The 19526-nt window shown below is 39.0% G+C and overlaps 1 protein-coding gene across 2 annotated transcripts in view; it reads left to right on the plus strand.

Annotated features, from left to right (window-relative positions):
- The window catches only part of NCOA7 (nuclear receptor coactivator 7), a 145241-nt gene that overhangs the window by 22055 nt on the left and 103660 nt on the right, over positions 1-19526 (plus strand). For both annotated transcript variants that reach the window (XM_060283816.2, XM_030853532.2), the window contains exon 2: positions 3518-3628. In XM_060283816.2, coding sequence (XP_060139799.1) covers positions 3579-3628 — 50 coding nt within the window. In that variant the 5' untranslated portion in view covers positions 3518-3578. The remainder of the gene's footprint in view (positions 1-3517; positions 3629-19526) is intronic.

Raw genomic sequence — 19526 nt, forward strand, 5'->3', positions numbered from 1 at the left:
TGGCTCAGCTTGCAATATAAAAATTTTCCAATTAGATTGTTATGGCTTCATTTTTATTCATGAGGGGAGATCTAATAAACAGAGATCATCACATATGGTGGCATGCAGGAGAGGAACTTTAAAATAAACCACCTGGCCCAGGGCAGGGCAGAAAGCCAGGGTTCTAATTCTATCTGGAGTTCCAGAGAGGCTGGCTTGAACCTACATTCTCCATTTCCAAATAATTGTTAATTTGGGAGGAATCCTTGGATTGATATCAGTTTGCCATATAATTGATCTTATCCCCAGGACTGGATTAATTCCTTGCTTAGCTTTTATGTGGCTTTTCTGCCTAGTTCTGTGTTAGGTATTTAGGGAAGTATAAGGAAAGTATGAAACATGATGGTTTTTGACTTGGAGGAACTTTGGTTTGTTTGGGGCTGAGGAGGGTAAGTGAAGTGGCGTTGTCACACAGCGTACGATTAAGTGCCTCACAGTAAGTGATAAGTGACACGTGAAGTACGCTTACACGGCCAAGAGAGAAGGTCACACGAGTGGTCGGGGGAGCAGAATTGGGCCCTTGTGCTGGATCTGGTCAGAAGGAGTGTAGCAAGGTTACCTCAAGCTTGGGAAAAGAGTAAGGATTAAGGTATAGAGTTGGGGAGGAGCCCAGTGGGTTCAGGCCACATGTGAAATGGAGGTTAGGAGAGTTGGACACTCGGCCACTGTTTATCTTTGTTACCACAGTTCTTGAATGAGTACTTCCCTCATTCATTGAGGCGTGGCTTCCATCCCCACTGCTCCACTGAGGCAGTCCTGTTGGAGGTCTCAGTGACCCCCATCCTACTCGTGGCCAGGTACATTTGTCCTAACCTGTAGAGTCTACGCCGAGGCGTTGGAGGCTGCTGATTCCAGACCACTCTTTCTAACTCATCTCCAAATGCTTTCTGGCTCCAAAGGTTATTGAAAGACATTGAAATGTACACCAAACTGGATTTAAATCTCTGCTCCACCAAGGCTGGTCATGTTGAACTAGGGAAATTAGTATCTCTCAGCCTCAGTTTAATGGAAGTAAGGATACCTAACTCATATTGTGGATGTAAGGATTAAAAGAGAGAACATGGGGATAATACGTTGAAATAGTGACTTAACAGAAGGTAGGCATCGTGGTTGGTTTTCTTTCTCTGCCCGGTAGCTACTCTGCCCATCTTGCCCTTTTCATGCGCATACTTAGGCTCAGGTATTCCCGCTTTCTGGAATGCTGTCTCTTTTTCCTCTTTACTTATTGAAATCCTCACCACCCTAGAAGGTTTACTTTGTCACCTCAATCAGAATTGAACTTTGTGTCTTCTGGTTTCTTAGTGTTATTTTTCGGACAGCTCCAGGTTACTAACTCCACATTTTATTGTGGAGTTAGTTTAACCAATTGTATCCCATTGACCCGACACTCATCTTAATTTCCCTACTGGTTGGTAAATCCCTTGAGGGCACCACCATGTCAAAGCCATGGAGATCAAGCAGTAAGAGTTGAAACTGTGTCATCCATTGTTTCCATACAGGACCCTGTGCATAGTTGTCATACCTGCAGGGTGTTATCGTACTGTTTTTTTTTTTTTTTCCTTAACTACAGCCATATGTTGATAATTTCTAAATCTTTTTCTCTAGCCCTCACTGCACTCCTGTGCTTTACATGAAATCAAGCATGGTGAATGTTTCCAGTTGACTATCCCATGAGCACTCAAAGGCAGCGTGTCCAAAACTGATCTTTCATCTGTTTCTGCCCCCCGCCCCAAATGCATGCCACTTCCTGTAGATTGTATCATATCTTTGGTTTCACAGTCTACCCAGTCCCTGAAGCAGAAACTTGGAAAGCAGTTATCATTCCTTTCTGTCCCATGTTGTCTACATGGAATGAGTCACCAAATCTGAACTCATTTGCCTCCTAAATATTTTTTGAACTTGTGCCCTCTCCTTCTGTGTCAATTACTGCTGGCCGAAGTGTGGGCCCTCCTCTCTCTACTAGTTTTACTGTAATACCCTTCTAGTGCGTCCGTTTTCCCCGTTCTCGATCCTCTCAAGTCCATCCTCTGTGATCTGTATGTGTTACACTCCCTCCTCCCCTTTGGTGATGTCTGCCGGGAGTGGTGCCCTTGGGCCAGCATGATCACTTAGTGACATAGGTGCTGACATAGGTGCAGGGAAGGGGGTGGCAGCACATAATGCATAGCTAGGATCAAGTTCAAACTCTTCAGCATGACATGAAAGGTCTTCATGACCCTAATCTTGCCTATGTCTTCATCCTCATCTCCCACTGTTGCCCTGCTTCACATTTGATCCTGGAGCAACAGAGAAATATTGTGTCTCCTTGCTTTTGTTCAAGCTGGACTTGCTTCCTGTACCGTTTAACCAGGAACCCATACTCATCCTTGAGATCTTGGTGTATGTGGGGATTGCGGTGGGGTGGGCCCTGCGTAAGGCTAAGTGTTCTTCCTCTAGGCCCTGTGCCTTCTTCATAGTGATTTGTATCCCATTGACCTGAAATCCTAAGTGTCTCCCTTGCAAGACAATAAATTTCATTAGGCCAAATATCATGTTTTATTTATCTTTGGTCTCTGATACTTATCACGGTACCTTCCCTGTAATATATATTGTGAATTAAATTGTTTACGGAGTTGAGATGGAGAAATAATTTTGATTAATGAAAATTCTTTGCTTTTACTTTGAGACTCATTCAGGGTGAAAAGACAGATTTTAGGAAAGGTTAATGCTGTGCAGACAGTTTAGATTAGTGAACCAGGCAGTAAGTAGATATTGGGAAATTTTGAGCAGGGGCATGGCATGATGAAAGTGATATTTAAGGAAGATTGATCTGGAGACAACCTCTTATTACAGGTTTAAATTGGGTTGCTTCCGGGAAACTTAGGTGAGGGTTGCAGGGGTGGGAAGGAAGGAGTGGCAGAGACAAGCATATAAAGCCATTCTGAAGAATAGCTTCCTGAGGCTTTGAACTTTCATTTCCACATTTGCTTAAGTGGGACGTACTCGCTGGCATGTTTCCGAAGTAAAATAGAGCACTGATTTGTTTTTAAAGAAAGAACATTCTTGTAAGACACCTAAGTGATCCATTTTTCCTCATTATGTATGAGATATATTTGTCATTAATGGCTTCAAAAGAGTGATTATAAATTCAGAAATTTAAAAAAATTAGCTTCTGCATAGCTAGCCTAAAGCCTTCTAAAGTCAGTGGTTTTTGTTTTAGCACGTTTTGAAATAATTGTTAATTATGAGGAAAATACTTCAGTTTATTTTTCCAGCCACTTTTTATTTTATAGTTTAACTCTTCCATTCTAACTGTAGTTTCCTGCCCCCCTCCCCTTCCCACGGGGGCATTTGTATTTCATATATGACTCATGTGACTATGCTTACCGGTTAAAGTTTAGCTTCCATTTGTTGGGGCCATGTAGCTCCACCCTGCTTCATTCTTCATATTGCCGTTATAAACTTCTTAATTTACAGTCACTTTGTTATTTTTTTACAGGGTGATGACTCATTGATTAAAAAGGAATTTTTCAAATACTTTGCACTTTTGATTGCATATTATGGATACCAAGGAAGAGAAGAAGGAACGGAAACAAAGTTATTTTGCTCGGTAAGCATTCAGTTTGCAAATTTATATCAGAACTTAAAAAATGTTTGAGGGGACTTTGTTCTTAAAGTATTACTTGGCATTTTGTGATTTGTGACTGTTCATAAACTGGGCAGGTAACCAGTAGAAGTTAAATGCACTTTGTTTCATCCCCTTTTTCTTATTTACACTAGAGAAGTAACATTTGATTGGTTCTTCTCTTTCTGTCCTTGACAGTTCTCTCAGGCCAGTACTGCTCAGGGAATCTAACATTCTATATGCATTGCACTGCAGATTGCTCAGAATCCTGTGTTTAACAACCTACATTGAATTTTAAATCCTAAGTACTTAGTTCCTGCTGCTCTGTAGCTTAATTAGTTGAGTTATAACTAAAAATCTTTGACATATTTAAAGCTTATTACTTTGTGGGGTGTCTATTACTAAAAAGTATTTTTGTAGGTAAATGGAATGGATGAAATTGTATCATTGTAGTACCTGTCATTTTTAAAGCGTGAACTCGTCCAACATATGTACATGTGTTAGTATCTGAATAGGAGTAATCTACTATATTATTGGTTACTATTTACAGATTTAAACATCTGTATGGCAGCCACTCACTAATCATAATAACATGAATGGTACATTAAAACATTTATAAATCATTTTGATGACTGGAATGTTTTCAAACTCAGTGTGAGAACATAGGCTTAAAATGATCATTATGGTCTCCTAAATTGAAATACTTCTTAAGAACTAATTCAACCTCACCACATCCCCAGCCCCAATATTCTTGTTAAAGATGCACTTCCTGTTTCCCAAATGTAAGTCTTGGAAACTGAAAAACAAAGTTTTTCTTTGATGTTTTTATTCAGAAATTAAGCTAGGTTTTAGATTGTTAAGGAACTACTGTGTGCCAAGTACTTTACTTATTATTTCATTTATCTTCACAATAAACTTGTGAAATAGGTTTTCTCCCTGTTTTATTAATGAGATAACTCAGAAAGTAAGTATTTTGTCCGTTTCATGTAGTGTTAAGAGTCAGTATTCAAATATAGGGTTGTATCCAAAGGACATGTTTCACTTAGTAATAGTAAACCATGAATAAGAATTTTTGGAAAACAAGAGTTATACTATTAATTTTAGTGAATTATTTTTTCCTATTAGGACCCCAGAGAGTGCAAGATTGTTTGGGGAAGGAAGAAATCAGGCATCTAATGGGTGAACCATTGAAAGATAGGACACTTAGAATAAACAAGAACTAAATGTTTATTCTGAGATAATTGTAGATTCACATGTAGTTGTAAGAAATAATACAGAGATATCTTATACCTTTCATCTAGTTTCCCACCTTACATAACTATTGTATAATAAATATCACAAGGAAATTGACATTGATACAGTCCATTAACCTTATTCAGATTTCACCAGGGTTTACAAGCACTGAAGCACTCATTTATGTATGGGTGTGTGTGTGTGTGTGTGTGTGTGTATTTAGTTCTGTTCAGTTTTATTACGTGTAGATTTGTGTGGCCACCATCACAATCAAGATACAGAACAATTCCATCAAAAATATCCCATGTGCTACCCTTTTGTAGCCATATTCACCTTCTTCCTTCTGCCCATCACTCCTGACAACCACTAATCTGTTTTCCATCTCTATAATTTGTCATTTCAAAAATATTACATGAATGGAATCATAGAGTATCTAATGTTCTGAGATTTTTTTTCACTTCGTTCAATTCCCTTGATATCTTAGTCTATTCGGACTGCTGTAACAAAATACCACAGACTGAGTGGCTTACAAACAACAGAAATTATTTCTTGCAGTTCTAGGGGCTGGAAGTCCAAGGCCAGGGAGCCATCATGGTCAGGCTTTATGTCTGGTGAGAGCCCCCTTCCTGGTTCATCAAAGGCCACCTTCTCACTGTAACTTCACGTGGTGAAAGCGGCAAGGAGCTTTCTCAGGCCTCTTTTATAAGTGCACTAATTCCATTCATGAGAGTTCTGCCCCTCATAACCTAATCACCTCCCAAAGACATCCATCTCCTAATACCGTCACATTGGGCATTAGGTTTCAGCATATGAATTTTGGGGGTACACAAACATTCAGATCATAGCACTTGAGATCTGCCCAAGATGTTGTATGTATCAACAGTTTGTTCCTTTTTATTGCTGAGTAGTATTCCATGTTATGGATGTATCACAGTTTTTTAACCCTTCACCCATTGAAGGACATTTGGGTTGTTTCTAGTTTGGGACTGTTACAAATAAAGCTAGGATCATTTGTGTAAAGATTTTTTTGTGAGTGTCAGTTTTAATTTATCTGGGATAAAGGCTCAATGGAATGGCTGAGTCGAATGATAAGTACATGTTTAATTTTATAAGAAACTGCTGGACTCTTTTCCAGAGTGGCTGTACCATTTTCTACTCCTTCCCATCTGCAATGTATAAATGATCCAGTTTCTTGGCATCCTCATCAGCATTTGGTATTGTCACTCTTTTTTATTTTAACCATACTGAGAGGTGTATGGTGATATCTCATTGTAGTTTTAATTTGCATTGCTTTAATGACTAATGAGGTTCAACATCTTTTCATGTGCTTATTAGCCATCTGTCCATCTTCTTCAGCACAATGTCTTTTCATGTGTTTTGTCTGTGTTCTAACTGGATTGTTTTCTTACTGTTCAGTGTTGCGAGTTCTTTATACATTCTAGATACTAGTCCTTTGGTATGTGGTTTGCCAGTATTTTCTTTCAGTGTGTAGCTTTTCTTTTCAACTTGCTAAAACAGTCTTTTGCAAAGCAAAAGTTTTAAATTTTAATTTTAATGATTCAATTTATTAGTTTTTCATTTTATGCATTGTGCTTTTGGTATCAAGTCTAACGACTCTTTGCCTAGCCCTAGGTCCTGAAGATTTTCTTTCATTTTTTCTAAATATTTTATAGTATTATGTTTCATACTTAAGTTGGTGATCCATCTTGAGTTAATTTTTATATAAGATGTGAATTTAGGTCAAGATTCTCTCTCTTTTTTTTGCCTAGGGATGCCTCTATATAGTGATTTCAAAGGCTGTAGTGCCTTCTCAGTTTGCTTCCAAACTGATTCTAACAGTAAAGGTGACTGTAGTTCACGAACAACCTGCTCATGGCTAACCATGTCTTGCTCCTAAGATGTAGAGTGAGGGGAACCCCTTAAACTGAGAATGCAAGATGAAACTTCTGGAAGAACAGCATACTTTTTTCAACTCAGAAATACAAAATTTAATTGTCATGCTTGCCTTGACCTCTTGTGAAAAGTATTCTAGCAGTGAAAAAGAAAAACATATCCAAAAATGGAGAGTGATCCTAGGAGCATAGGGATAGCAGGACAAGGCCAATAGTCAGTGGTACCATTAAAATAGTAGATCACCGTGACTAGTTACTAGGAAATGAGAGAGAGAGAGAAAAGATAAACGTGCAGTTTAGCTACTGTAATGCAGTTGCAGCCCCAAATGGTCAAGCTATTAAAAGCAAAAAGCAAACAAACACTCCAAAAACGTTATTATTAGAAAAGAGGCAGCCAAAGTTATAAATCTTTTCAACTACCTCTGACTAAACTGTGGAATTCCATAAAGTGGAATCACCAACTGGACCTGCCTGAAAGCTGGTTTCTGACAACCTAGGGCAGTTTGCTCTGGAGTGTGTGTATACGGGCCCTCCAAGCAAGATCTCTAGGGAGGAATATAAAGAGTCAGGCCAAGGGTGCAGCCATACCACCTTACGCAAACCTCTGCTAGTGTGCAGAGGAGAGCAAAAGGAAGATTTGCCCTGATTTCTGCCTGCTACCACAGTATGTATCAGAAATCCTAAAAATTGCTTTTAACCCCCCCATCCCTTTACCCTTCTGAGTATTTAAATAGTCTCTGTTTTCTTGGTGCACTGTTTCACCCTGTGGTTTCATAAACATTGTATGATTGTATGTAGTAAATAATTCTTTACCTACCCCCTTTGTTGATGGTTCTCTCTCTCTCTCTCTCTGAAGTTAACATCAAAGCAAAGTTAAGTTTAAAAGGCCCCATTTTAATAATTTTGCATTGAAATGAGTGATTCGAGGATCACCCAATACTTTCTTTCTTATAATTTATCTTGAAATACGCCTGTGTAGATCTACATGGACATGTGAGTCAGCATCGCTACTAGATAAATCTATTCTGGAGTTTTCAGGATCTCCTGACTCTGCCCCACCTGGTTTTCACCATCTTCAGTGTTCTGTACCAGTTGTTTATTACAGATCAAATGATTCATGAGACACTTTTCCATGCTTTTGCAAATAATTTGTATATACAAAATTAGTATATTATATATGTGTGTATTAATTCCTTGATACTTGACAAGTCTTGAAACCAAATGAAAAACTGAATTATTAAAGCAAATTGTACTTTCTGTACTATCCTCTGGAGTGATCGTTATTCATTATGGCCCCTGCTCCGTCTTTCTTCCCTTGTAGTTAGAATGCAGGTATTTTTTTTTTCAAGGGCTCCCTTCTTCCACACTCATTTTGACATTATTTGGCTTTTGCAGAATTTAGTACCCTTGTAGTGATTTTTGTGTAGGTCCCTTTGTGCTCTTTATATATATGTTTCATCCCCAAGTATGATTTGACTGCTGTGGAAATTTAGACTCAAGGGGTTTGAATAACTTCACTGAGATTACACAGCAGGTGGGTGAGGCAGCATTTGTGCCCAACTCTGTCCTTCTCCATCCAGAGCTTATGCTGGATGCTGCCCAGGGCCATGTGGCAGCTCAGTGGCAGAATGGCGCCCATAGAACACAGGTTACCAGACCTCGTGCTGCTCACATTGTGGGTTGAGTAGATTTCTGTGGGCAGTCCTGGCAGCTTAACATTGATTTATACCACTGTAAATTAATGTGCAGAAATGCATCCTGGATTCCAAAGATCTAAGTTATAAGTGACCTTTTCTAAAACAACTTGTTTATAACTTGAAGACATCCCATAATCCATGTCTTATGTACTTTATCCATCCGTAACATGGTTAATGTCAGACTGTTAACCAACCAAGGCAATAGGAAACATGCAGTCTGTATACCCCCACCTGTGTAAGTCAGTGGTTTGCATTACAGTGATCCACTTTACACCCTAGGATTGCATCTTGTCTAAAAAGAGTAGTTGCCCATAATAGAAATGAATGCAGAGATAACATTTGGACAGAAAATCTCAGCTTGCCCTCTTGGTCAAGTCCAGAGTCTAAGATCCAGCAGAAGGCGTCACCTGGATGTGCCTGGCCGGTTGATCTGCAGCACTGCTGAGGACAACAGGGAGTGCTCCCAGCTCCAGCCCCATGGAGGCAGTCTTTGAACCTTAGGGGAAGAGCCGTCTCTTTGTAGTACAGCTGGGCTAAGAATGCATATACCACGTGGGTGGAGTGGTGTGGTGTGAACTCTTGCCCTTCCTTTAATAAACAGTCTCTAATTGTTTTTTCCTGCTAGCCAAGGACCATTAGAGAAGAAACTTAGTATGTCCCAGATTTGAGGAAAAACCCTATTATTACCAGTTGTTGGATTCAGACATTGTCATATTGCAGAGTTTAATTGAGTTGGTATATGAAAAGCAAATAGACCCGTTTTAAGTGCTTGGTACATGTAAACTCTATACCTTCTTAATATTTGGTGAATATCTTCTCAGTTTTACTATGCCTACTGATTCTAAAGTTAATAATAATAACACTTGTGGTGCTTTATAAAGTGCTTTCATGTGCATTCCCTCACTTCAACCTCACCATGATCCTATGAGCAGATAGAATTGCAGATGATGAATCTGTAGTTTGGAAGGTTAAATAACTTGCCTCCAGTCACTTAGCCTTTAAATGGAGGGTCTGGCCCCTGAATCCCAGTCTGCTTTGTCTGTATCTCTGATTATTTTTCTTCATTCCATGTTGTATCAGTTTAAACAGCATTAAACATTAATTTTTACTTTGTCTGAGAGGGGGATTAGAACATATTCATAGCATCATAAGTAGGGGAAGTTGTATATGGATTTGGAAGTAAATGTTCTAGTTAACTTTATTGGAAACCATATCTGATTTCAGCTTCTAAGAACCATCCTAGAGGGCTGTTGGCGCTGTTAGGGACACATGCCTGTAGTGATCCGTAGCCCTATCCAAGGACAGTCTCGTGTGTGACCTTCTGAGCTCCTATTTGCTGTTTATGTGTTTACAGTCATTCTCCCCCCAGATGGGCCATCTGGAGGGAAGGGACTCAGCAATAGTTCAGTGCTCTTTCCTTGTGCCTTGTTAAGTACCGGTTGACATATAACAAGTGTTAAGTTTTTTTTGTTTTTTTTTGTTTTTTTGCGGTACGCGGGACTTTCACTGCTGTGGCCTCTCCCACTGCGGAGCACAGGCTCCAGACGCGCAGGTTCAGCGGCCATGGCTCACGGGCCCAGCTGCTCCGCGGCATGTGGGATCTTTCCAGACCTGGGCACGAATCCGTGTCCCCTGCATCGGCAGGCGGACTCTCAACCACTGTGCCACCAGGGAAGCCTGTTAAGTATTTTTTGACCAACTGACAGATTGAGAATATTTAAAACAGCTTCTTTAATGTAGGATATAAATGGTTTGTGAGTCTTAATTTTTGTCACTATAAATTTTTCAGTATTCAGGAATTTTATTAATCTTAAAAAAATTGAGAATATTTTAAAACCATTTCCTGTGAAAAAGCTGTGTGTGCCTTATTTGAAAATATTACTGATTACCAAGTAAACACTTGCCTGAGCTGTAATGTCTTTTAAGGCTTATGTTTCCTATTTTCTTGATTTGAATTCAGATCAAGTGGCTCTTAAGGGAATATTTACATATTGCTTGTCATTCATTACTGGGAAAAACAGCCATGGCCAAGTTTGACCTGCTAATGCTTTCAGGAAATCATTAACTTTTTTTTTTACAGCTTAAAAAAATGCATATAAACATTTAGCCATTAACAGTTAGACTCATGCTTTTGGCTTCATTTTTAAAGAACAGGCAGAGTTACTTGATTTAATTCCATGGAGAATACTGCTTTTCAAGCTGTAGGTTACCAACCCATTGGGGCGTCATGAAATCAATTTAGTGGATAGGAAACAGCATTGTTTTAATGGAATGGAATAGAATAGATCAATCTGGACTGAGCTAGACTTAGACTGAATAGAAAATATCAGCATCTGTTGTATGTAGTCAGAATAAATAATATTTCATGAAAATTTTCTTTTAAATATTTATAAGGATGTTTATATTGAATCACAATTAAAAATTTATTTTTATTTTGGGCCATATTGAACAATGACTCATTGATTTAGAGGATTCTTTGGTGCTTAGTATACTGGCAGTGAGGTTATTTTTCCTCACTGAAGAACAAATTTCCTTGATCTAACACACATCAACCAATTGCTCAAAGAAAGCTGTACATAAGATACTTGTTATATAAATATACTTTCCCACTGTGCAGTGTAATGGGTCTAACTAATTTTAAGGATAAATGACAAGCATGTCTCTGTTTAACCTGAAATTCCCTTGCTGGTCTGGACTGTCCCAGATCCTAGAGCGAGACCCAAGGAAACTGTAATTCAACAAAACCACCAGATGGAACTAAGCTTGGGCAACTTCCGCTTTGGGACCTCCTGGAGGTTTCTTCTCTGTAGGACTACTTACTATCTGTGGAGCTGTATAGTTTTCTTTTCTCTTAAATGAGAATAATAATAGTACCTACCTTTTAAGATTGTTGAGAGGATTGACTGAATTAAAATGTATAAAGTCTTTGTAATAAGCACTATTGAAAAATAAGCACTAATGAATTTTAATATAAAAGCATGCTGCCTAAGTAAGGAATATAGGAATAAATGAGAAATTGAGAAAAAGCAAGAATAAATATATAGGCATAAATTTGGTGTACATTTCAGAGAGTTTATCCCTTGAAACTTGTCCATGCTCTAGTCATGGCCTTCAGTGAAAGGCCGAAGACATGACTCCAAGACACAGAAAGACCAAAGCATGTGAAAAGTACATGGTTTAAGCCACCTCCCTCCTTTTTTTTTTTTTTTTTTTTCCTCTTTCTTAAATGTTGTTGCTGACAGTCAAGAAAGACTTCAGCTGAACTCACTCCTGAGTTTGGATTTAAATTTGACACGACTGGCTCAAGATACTCTTGTCACATGCATTTGAAACCGTTCATTGTTGCTGGTACAACAACTTTTCAGCAAGAGAAAATTGAGTTCTGAACCAGAAAGTGCTTTGTGCTCACAGCTCTGAAAGTTCATCGCTCATGCTTGTAGTCCAGCATGTTGGTGATTTTAGTAGAAATTTTCCTGTCTTCCCCCTGCGCACACACACAAATTCATATCTGAAAATTCCTACAGTCTTCACCCCCTCTAACTCATAAGTCAAATGCTGATTGCATTTCCTCCCTCACATCCTCCCACATTAGTCTTCCTGAGGTGCATTTCAGATATGTCACTTCTGCATTCCCAGTTCTTCCCTTGAATTTGAGGTTCTGCTCAATACGGCTCATTCCTACCTTTCTGTCTTTATCTCCTACTTCGATTTTCTATACATGTCTTACTCTTTGCCCCCCTCAGAACTTTGCTTTCATCATACAAAGAGCTGCCCTTCTCGATCCTCTTTTTATTTACAGTGATGTCAAACCCATCACTCTGGCACACCCATCTTTAATTATGACATTGTCTCCTTGAGGCCTTGCCTGTTTCATTTAATCCTTCACCACCACCCACACACATAACTAGATGTACCCTCCCTTGCCACTTGAGCCAAGGCATTACTAGGCTTCCTTATCCCTTTTCTTGAGGCCCTTAGCATAGTCTATCTTTGGATACACCCAGTAGCACTCTCATCTTCTCTGCCTTATTTGCTTGTGTTATTTATTGTCAGTTCTTTTTCGTTTTTATATTCCTCATAGGGTCTAGCTTCATGCCCTGCGCCTAACAGTCATTCACTCTGAATGATAACCAACATGTACTATGTAACAGAGATTGATTTGTGTACTTGTCTAATCTCATAATTACCCTGTTATCATCCTAATTACAGACAAAGATGCTAAGCTGTATCATAGATGTAATTTGCCCAAGGTCACATAATTATGAAGTAGCAGATCTAGGACTCAACCCTGGTATGCCTGACCTCACAGACCACAATCTTAATTATTATGTCATATTTTTCAATAAACTATGTTGAATTGAATTTCATAGAACCTTATCAGTTACCCATAAATAGGACTCACTGATCTAAATGATACAATAATTAAATGTGTTTAAGTACTAAACTGATATTTTCTGATTTTCCGTGTAGAGGAATTATTAGGAACTTTGGAACAAGTTAAGGAATCTCTGCTCTTTCAAGGAAACTTTGTAAGTCCCTACATACCAGTGAAAAAGTCAGCAATCTCCTGACCTTCCTCTATAGTTTGGAGGTATATCAAGGATTCCCCTATTATTTCTTCTCTAAGTCAGAGTTGGAGGCCCTAACAGGTGAAAATCTTCCAGCTTGGTCACTTCTGTTGTAAAGACGATTACCTGGTGCTTGTGTCACAGGGCATGTGTTCATGCATTTTTACTTCCCTCTTCCTTCATTTACTATTTTAAATAAAGTTTGCATAACCAAAATGGTTAGTGTCCCATTTTTTTTTCTGTACTCATTTTGTGGTATATTATGCCAGTGAACATGCCGCAGGCTTGCCTACTTGTTTTAGCTTTTTGCTTCTCACACGTAAATGAAAACAGTATTGAAAAGGATAGTGGGCCAGGTTTAAAGAGACTGGGCAAGATGTAGGGTGGCCTATGGTTTGCAAATGTGATTCGGCACCAAATAAAACAGACAGATGAGTCAGCACCACAGAGCATGAATCTGAGTGTCCTATGGATGAGAAGGGAAAATGTTAGTTGGATTGGGGGGCCTGGATCTCTTCCCAAAGCAAGACGTGATCTAGCATCTGCTGAGGCAGAAGGTGCTGGAGAGCAAGGAGGGCTTTTTTTTTTTTTTTTTAAAGAAGATGTTGGGGGTAGGAGTTTTTATTAATTAATTTATTTATTTTGGCTGTGTTGGGTCTTCGTTTCTGTGCGAGGGCTTTCTCTAGTTGTGGCAAGTGGGGGCCACTCTTCATCGCGGTACACGGGCCCCTCACTGTCTCGGCCTCTCTTGTTGTGTAGCTCCAGACGCACAGGCTCAGCAGTTGTGGCTCACGGGCCCAGCCGCTCCGCGGCATGTGGGATCCTCCTAGACCAGGGCTCGAACCCGTGTCCCCCGCATTAGCAGGCAGATTCTCAACCACTGCGCCACCAGGGAAGCCCGAGGGCCTTTCTTAATGGTTCCATTACTAGAACCGTGCAACTGATTTCACTTGGAGAAGAATCAAAGGTGACTTTGAAGTGGATATATCATGTACTGAAATGAGAAATGTAGCTTGGTGGCTTTGAGACAAGATTTCTTTAGGTGTGAACAGAGGGTATGATGTACATATAGAAGAACCAGAAAACGAGGCTATGGAGTACATCACAATTTTAAAATGGTATTTATTAATGTACTTATGGAATACTTGACAAACTAGATGGCCAAAATATGATCCTGTGAACTTAGGAAATGGTTAGAGGCCAGTTATCCGTGCTTAAGATATTCTTTTCTATACTTAGAAAAAAAGCAACCATGAAACCTAATTATATTTCTAAATCACTCTGTGGCATTTAAAATACAGTTTGCACATACATGTTCAAGAACACATCTGTTGTACGAAGCAGAATAGATTCAAAATTGACTGATCCTGCTTTTTAGGTGGCATGATTTGCATCACATTACTGTCATGGATGATTTGAGCTAGGTCATCAATCTTTCCATTAACTTTTCCTGTGTATGTGAAAATGTTCCTGTTGATTATGACAGCCTTGGTGCTTGTTCTTCACAGTTTAGAGCTTGAAGAGATTTGGGTTTAGAAGTTGTGTAATACATAATTTAAAGCAGATGAATTTCGATATTTCAGATTAATTTTGTTAGCACAGCAGAAAGCTGAATGGTAATTTGGTTATTTCATTTTCAGAAGGTAATTGAAGCAGATGCTGGTGAGGTCATTGGGGACTGAGCCATCTCCATTTCAATGGCTCCATCATTTTTTTTAAGTGGGGGATAATTCCTTTTACTTTGCTAAATCAACTGCTTTCACTAGATACTGAGAGAAATTTGATTTTTTTTTAACTGCAACTCTGAGCTTATGTAATCAGGATTTCAGGATATTTTTTCTTTTATAAGAGTAGATGTATTTTAAATGTAAAAATGAGTAATATGTCCACATTATATATATGAAAACATAATTTTTCTTTTATAAGAGTATATGGATTTTTTAAATAAAAGAAATGTTATAAACACATGTATTTATCTTTAAGTGAAATTTGCACTGTCTTAACAGGTCATTGAAAACTTAAAATTATAAAATTGATTGAGTTATAAACCTAATCTATATAATCTTTACCTTCCTGTTTATTTTATTTTATTTTATTTTTTTTTGGTACGCGGGCTTCTCACTGCTGTGGCCTTTCCTGGTGCGGAGCACAGGCTCCGGACGCGCAGGTCCAGCAGCCATGGCTCACAGGCCCAGCCACTCCGCGGCATGTGGGATCCTCCCGGACCAGGGCATGAACCCGCATCCCCCGCATCGGCAGGCGGACTCTCAACCACTGCGCCACCAGCGAAGCCCTTTCCTGTTTATTTATTTATTTATTTATTTTTGCGGTACGCGGGCCTCTCACTGTTGTGGCCTCTCCCGTTGCGGAGTACAGGCTCCGGACGCGCAGGCTCAGCGGCCATGGCTCACGGGCCCAGCCGCTCCGCGGCACGTGGGATCCTCCCGGACTGGGGCACGAACCCGTGTCCCCTGCATCGGCAGGCGGACTCTCAACCACTGCGCCACCAGGGAAGCCCTCCTGTTTATTTTTAATGCATAGGAAAATCTTTCTCTAATTTTGAATTTGGTTTTTATATTATTATCTGATACAAGTAGATACTTAAGACATCCCCTAGTTCTCTGATCTAATCAAAGGTAAGACTTTATTAGAGTCATTTGATGTTTATCATTGAATTTGAAGTATATTGTGTTAGGAGGAGAACCTTACGCATTGCTTATGTCTCAGACAGACCTTATGTGCCTGCACCTGTTAAGCCCAGAGGACAGAGTGCCAAACACAACAAATGTGGGTCTTGCTCTTATGGAGATTACTTTTCACAAGGACATTAAAGAAACACATAAATGCATATGTCAATAGAAATTGCAGTGTTTGCTCTGAGGGAAAATAACAGGATGTTATGAAAGAATTGCAAGGGAAGTATCCACATTAGACAAGAGTGATGTTCAAGAAAGAACTCTGGAGAAAAATGACATTTAAGCAGATCTTGGGTGTGAGCATGAATTTCCCACATGATCTACGTATTTAGGAGAAGGACTGGGGAAAAAGGAAGGGAGCGACTATTCTAAGTAGGGGGAAACACTTAGACTTCACATCTTTAAGGTGGGAAAAAGCTTGGCAGGTTCTTGGATCTGCAAGAAGGTCAGTGTGGCTGGAAGAGAGTACATTTAGTGAGGATAGTTCAAGAAGGGTGGAGAGTAATCTGGGGCAGGTCGTTCAGGGCCTTGTTGGTGATGTTTGGGAATAAGGATTAAGCATGGATGGAGATTCCATGACATGAAATGGGAAAACTAGAAAAGTAACAATTTTGAGAGGGAATCTCAAGACTTTAAGTTTGGATGTGTTAAGTTTGAGATGTCTATGAGACATCCCAGTGGAACCATTGTATGTACAATTAATTGGATATGTGAATCTGGAGTGAAAACAGAATGGTCTGGGCTGAGATAGATATTGAAGAGTTGTTGGCCCCAGCCATAGGAATGGATGAGATCATGTAGGGAGAGTGTAAAGTGAAAAGAGAACAGAAGGAATGGGGAACAGAATTGGGTAAACCCAACATATAGTGATCTAGTAGAATGAAATCCAGCAGAAGTGGAATCACAGTAGTCAGGAGAACAGAGCAAGCATTTGAAGAAGGAGAGAATGATCAGAAGTTTTGAAAGCAGAGAGTGGTAAATTGAGATGTGGACTGAAAAGTATCCATTAAGTTTGGCCACTTGGAAGTCATTGATGATTTGAATAAAAGCAGTTTCAGTACCATGATGGGAGAAGCCAGTTTAATGTAAATGGGGAATAAGGGAGTGGAAGCAGAACTTCTAGGCAGTTCTTCTCGGAACTTGTCTGGGAAGCGAAGCCAAAAATTAGGGCCATGGCAAGAGGGAGATGTGGAGGTCAAGGAAGAGTACGTTTTTGAAGATGGAGGAGGAAGAGAAGCTATTTGAGCATGTCTGTCAGGTAATGGATATGATCATTCAGACAGGGCGGTCCCTCACAGAGGCTAACTTAATGACTGACCCTTGTGTAGAGTCATGAGAATATTAGCAGAGCAATAAAGCAGGAGATAAGCCACACCAGGTCGCCTGTACTCTGTCCATCCAGGGTCTATAACGACTTTATTGTCTATATTGATGATACCACCCTCTCCTTTGCTGATTGCTCACTGTGTGCCAGGAGCTTTACAGATTTGACCTCGTTTAAATCTCAGGACAACCCCTGGGCTAGATGATGGTATTTTCCTCATTTTGACGGATGAGGAAACAGGCTCAGAGTGGTTTAGTGACTTCCCAAGTTATACAGCTAACAAGTAATGGAGCCGGGAATTCTTCCTTCTTGTGTCCTACTCCAAAGCCTTCATGAACCGCTACCCCCATAGCACCCTCCAAGTATAATATAAAAATAGAATAAATCTGTTCCATAATAGAAATGTTCAGTTGTAATATCTTCATTGAAAACTTTATAGAAATTTTCCCATAAAAGGTTTTTTAACAGTTACTTAAATAATTTATTAGAATGTGCCCTCTTTGGGGTATATATCCAAAGGTAGTTGGAGAATTCCTAAGTGTTTAAGTTTATAGAACCTTTGGGTATTAATTTAAGAAACAGATGTACCAGCTTGGAATTAGAGTACCTTGGTGGTATTAACTTTTTTTTTTTTTTTACCAATATGAATTTAAAAATAAACTAAAAGTGACTGAATTTTAAAATATTAATACAATTATTCTGTTGTAGGTGAGCATCAATTGTTCATGTCTGTTTTAAATGAAAAATGCTAATCTTTATGCTGTGGGCAGTAACATCTGTATAGGAACTTGATGGACAGTAAGTTTGATGAGAAGGGCTGGTTGGGCCTGTTGAAGTATCCTCTTCTGTGTACAGAAAGCAAGGCACTAGCAAATCTTCCTGCTAGTAAGTAATAATGTGCAGTGGAGAGTCTGTATGACTTGGATAACAGCTGGGAAATTTCTTTTCCTGCATTCAGAAATCTCATGTGTCTCCATGACTTTCTTTTAGTACACAGTTTCTTTTATAGGCGCATCGTATGAGAAACTTCAGCCCCTCTCTTGAGAGTAGGTCTGGCATGTAGAAGCACCAGGTAATATAGTAACTAGGTAATGTCCTGGAGGCTTGAAAGAAGTGCTTGAGAGATCAGAAAAAGACAGCATTTCCTTAAATAAGTGTCAAGTTTATATAAACTTGATATCTCCTTTTCTTCCACTCCTCATCTTACTACAGGCACCACGTCTAAGTTCAGAAACATAAAATCTTTTAGTTGAAAGACAAAGGTCATCTGGGCTACCAAGCCATGGCCGGAAACTCCGCTGCATCTGACAAATAGGCCTTTTCCAGCCTGGATCTGAGTTTTTCCAGCCAGAGGAATGTCCCAGGGACTCCCAAGGCTACTTGTTTCTTGCTTGAAAAGCTCTTGTTAGTAGACAGTTGTTTTTTAATTTTTAGTTAAAATTTATTTCCTTTCAACTTATTCCTCTCATTCCCAGTTACTTAGGATCCACACAAAATAAATAAAATCCTTCTTTCGTATATTCTCATCGCATGTATTTGAAGATAACATCATATTCTCTCTGAACCTTTTCCTTTCCAGGCTGACTATCCTAAGTTTCTAAATCTCTTCACATAAATTAGTTTTCAGATTCTTCACCATCTTGGTATGGTCTTGAATAATGTATTTGTAGGAATATTACTTGTTATCCTTACTTTTGTTAATACAGCATCATATTTCCTTAGTTTGTTGACAATCATACTCACACTGAGGGAAAAGAGTGTTTTTCCTTGTGAATTGTAATTTTAATTTTATCTTGTTTTCCATTCATTATTCAGTTACCAGGAAGTTTGAAGCCTGATTTTCAACATCAAACCTATTTGCTGTCCTTTCCAGCTTGGGCCAAATTACACAGCCTGAACAGCATGCCTTCTACGTCCTTATCCAAATAGTTGATAAAAATGCTGGATTGGAGAGCTTTTATGCAGTCTGGCATATTCATTATTGAACTACTACCATTAGTAGTTAAATAATTATCTTTAAGTCTTTCTACTTGCTGTAAATCAATTTTCTCTAAGTTTGCTTAACCAAATTCTCTAGCTCGGCTATTTCCATCTTACTTTTAAGAAGGTAGCAACAGACATATTCAAGAGCCTTAGTGAAATCTTGATATACCGCCTCCTGTGACTTGTCCATCAATATGCCAAATCTAGCAGCCGTATTAAAAAGATAATTATTTTAGTTTGTATTCACTCATTTTAGCATACCAGTGGTGGCTCCAAGCAGCCAATAATTCATCTTTAAGCAATCACAAATGATTTGTCTGACATCTGTCAGTTTGTTTTTTGGGAGTTGGTATCAAGCTGCTTTTAGTGTGTCATTTCTAGAATCTGTGTTGTTTTTCTTTTTAACCAGGATTTAATCTGTGTTGTTTTTCTTTTTAACCAGGATTTTTTTTCTTTTAATCTTTTTCCGTGATTCTTACTGGTAATGGTT

The sequence above is a fragment of the Globicephala melas genome, chromosome 14 (genome assembly GCF_963455315.2).
Source record: "Globicephala melas chromosome 14, mGloMel1.2, whole genome shotgun sequence".
In the NCBI taxonomy this organism is placed as follows: Eukaryota; Metazoa; Chordata; class Mammalia; order Artiodactyla; family Delphinidae; genus Globicephala; species Globicephala melas.